Source organism: Cervus elaphus, chromosome 9, assembly GCF_910594005.1.
Source record: "Cervus elaphus chromosome 9, mCerEla1.1, whole genome shotgun sequence".
NCBI lineage: Eukaryota > Metazoa > Chordata > Mammalia > Artiodactyla > Cervidae > Cervus > Cervus elaphus.
Window position 1 is genome coordinate 16,378,485 of NC_057823.1, and position 3,379 is coordinate 16,381,863.

The window sequence follows — 3,379 nt, forward strand, 5'->3', positions numbered from 1 at the left end:
GATTGGGAATCAATTTTTCTCTGATAGGTTCTCTCCCATCTACTCTCTCCCATCATCCCCATTTTCCTAGGAAAATTCCAGCTGATAAATGTTTGTGCAAGCTTAATATTAACAGTGTCCTGTTTCAATTTCAAAATACTCTGGTTTGGAAATGAAATGAAATAGACATCCCATTTGCTCAAAAATCCTTAAGGAGTAAAAATATATTAGATGCCTTGGTCATTAAGTTAGGGTTTGTGTGCATGTGTGCTAAGCCGCCTCAGTCATGTCTGACTCTTTGAAGCACTATGAACTGTAGCCCACCAAGCTCCTCCATCCATAGGGATTCTCCAGGCAAGAATACTGGAGTTGGTTGCTATGCCCTCCTTCTGGGGATCTTCCTGACCAGGGATCAAACCCGTGTCTCTTATGTCACCTGCATTGGCAGCAGGTTCTTTACCACTAGCATCACCTGGGAAGCAAGTTAGGATTTAGATTCACCTAATACATAGGGGAAAAAATCATAGAAAAAGTACATAAGTAGTAAATTTCTCCCTCCCGAGAAAGAGGGAACTATGATTATTCAGTAGATAGAGACAAGACTACCCGTGATGAAGAGTCTTGAGTAATGCATGATGAAAATGAAAAGGGCATACTGTTGTGTATGCAGAATTCTGGAAAGGAAATGACTCATATGAGGTGTCCAAATAAGCTCTCAATTCCATTAAACTTATTCTAAGAAGAAAAAGCTGGAATCAAGATTGCCTGGAGAAATATCAATAACCTCAGATATGCAGATGACACCACCCTTATGGCAGAAAGCAAAAGGGACTAAAGAGCCTCTTGATGAAAATGAAAGAGGAGAGTGAAAAATTTGGCTTACAACTTAACATTCAGAGAATGAAGATCATGGCATCCGGACCCATCACTTCATGGCAAATAGATGGGGAAACAGTGAAAACAGTGAGAAACTTTATTTTGGGGCGTTCCAAAATCACTTCAGATGGTGACTGCAACCATGAAATTAAAAGACACTTGCTCCTTGGAAGAAAAGCTATGACCAACCTAAACAGCATATTAAAAAGCAGAGACATTGCTTTGCCAACAAGGGTCTGTCTAGTCAAAGCTATGGTTTTTCCAGTAGTCATGTATGGATATGAGAGTTGAACTATAAAGAAGGCTGAGAGCTGAAGAATTGATGCTTTTGAACTGTGGTGTTGGAGAAGACTCTTGAGAGTCCCTTGGACTGCAGAAAGATCCAACCAGCCAATCCTAAAGGAAATCAGTACTGAACACTCATTGGAAGGACTGATGCTGAAGCTGAAACTCCAATATTTGGCCACCTGATGTGAAGAACTGACTCACTGGAAAAGACCCTGATGCTGGGGAAGATTGAAGGCAGGAGGAGAAGGGGATGACAGAGGATGAGATGGTTCGATGGCATCAACGTTTTGATGGACATGAGTTTGAGTAAGCTCTGGGAGTTGGTGATGGATAGGGCAGCCTGGCGTGCTGCAGTCCATGGGGTCACAAAGAGTCAGACATAACTGAGTTTCTGAACTAAACTGAAGAGGGAAAAAATGTGTAAGCAAGAAGCAGATCCAGAAAGACACATATACGTTATGGGACTGCAGATCAGAATTTCTTCTTGCACAAGATTGACCTTGCTGCCTTTTCCAGTCCTATGAATAGAAAGAAGATAGCATGGATGTTGACCTTAGGCTATTCTGCTGATAATCCTCCAGAGGGCAGTCTTGATGTCCTTGTTCCTCAAGCTGTAGATGAAGGGGTTCAGCATAGGGGTGACCACAGTGTACATCACTGAGGCCACTGCGCCCTTCCTGGGGGAAGATGAGGCGGCTGAGCTGAGATACACACCAAGGCCTGTTCCATAAAATAAGCAAACAACTACCAGGTGAGAGCCACAGGTGGAGAAGGCTTTATACCTCCCGCCTAATGATGAGATTCTCAGAATGGAGGACATAATCTGAGTATAAGAGTAAAGGATCCCTGAGAGTGGAATTCCACCAAAGATTGTACCAATGAAATAGATTAATATGTTATTGGTGGAGGTGTCAAAACAGGCAAGGTTGAGGAGTTGAGAAAGGTCACAAAAGAAATGAGGGATTTCCACTTCTGCACAGAAGGTAAGCTGTGACATTACCAAGTAGTGCAACAGGGAGGACAAAAGGCTGATGGAAAATGACACCAGGACCAACAAGGCACAGAGGCGGGGGTTCATGATGACCAGGTAGTGCAGAGGGTGACAAATGGCCACCAACCGGTCATAGGCCATCACTGTCAGAAGGAGACTCTCCAAACATACAAAAAGAGAAAAAACGGTCACCTGAGCTAGGCACCCTGCGTAGGTGATGGATTTGCTGTGTGTCTGGAGATTCTCTAACATCTTGGGGATGGTGGTGGTGCTGAAACTGACATCAGTCAATGATAGGTTAGAAAGGAAGATGTACATGGCAGTGTGGAGGTGGGAATCAGAGGTGACAGCCAGGATGATGAGCAAGTTCCCAAGGACAGTGACCAGGTACATGGACAGGAAGAGCACAAAGAGGAGGAGCTGAACTTCTGGATCGTCTGAGAGGCCCAGGAGGAGGAATTCTGAGACACCTGTTAGATTCTGTGGTTCCATGTTGATGGGACACCTTTTGAAAAAGAAGAGAATATTGAATAAATGAATCAATTGTAGAGGGACCCAGATAAATGTCTATGCTTTGGATTTAAGTGGATCTCAAAGTGTTTAGGCTTGAAGACCATACATCCCACAGTCTTCAGCAATACTTCTTAGCTGTGAACACATATTTTGTTATTGTTGTTCAGTTGCTAAATCACGTTCAACTCTTTGCAACCCCATGGACTGTAGAATGCCAGGCCCCTCTGTCCTCCTCTGTCTCCTGGAGTTTGCTCAAATTCATGTCCACTGAGTCAGTGATGCTATCTAACCTTCTCATCCTCTGCTGCCCGCTTCTCCTGCTGCCCTCAATCTTTCCCAGCATCAGGTCTTTTCCAATAAGTTAGCTCTTTGCATTAGGTGGCCAAAGTATTGGAGCTTCAGCTTCAGCATCAGTCCTTCCAATGAATATTCAGGGTTGATTTCCTTTAGGATGGACTGGTTTGGTCACCTTGCAGTCCAAGGAACTCTCAAGAGTCTCCTCCAGCACCAAAATTTGAAAGTATCCAATCTTTGCAGGATCACGAATGTGTTGTGGTGAAGGGGCTTGCATAAGTCAATGAAACTATAAGACATGCTGTGCAGGGCCACCCAAGATGAATGTGTCATAATGAAGAGTTCTGACAAAATGTGGCCCACTGGAGAAGGAAATGCAACCCATTCCAGTACTCTTGCTATGAGAACTCCATGGACAGTATGATAAAGCCGGAACAC

The 3,379-nt window shown here is 43.9% G+C and overlaps 1 protein-coding gene across 1 annotated transcript; it reads right to left on the reverse strand.

The window, feature by feature from the left end:
- Positions 1 to 1,696: 1,696 nt before the first annotated feature.
- Positions 1,697 to 2,683, reverse strand: LOC122700896 (olfactory receptor 18-like). The gene has a single exon (XM_043913926.1). It carries the CDS (start codon positions 2,624 to 2,626, stop codon positions 1,697 to 1,699), a length of 930 nt encoding a protein of 309 aa, XP_043769861.1. The 5' UTR covers positions 2,627 to 2,683.
- Positions 2,684 to 3,379: the final 696 nt, after the last annotated feature.

Coding starts and splice junctions, on each gene's coding strand:
- LOC122700896 (XM_043913926.1), bottom strand. CDS start 2,626: ATGGAACCACAGAATCTAACAGGTGTCTCAGAATTCCTCCTCCTGGGC.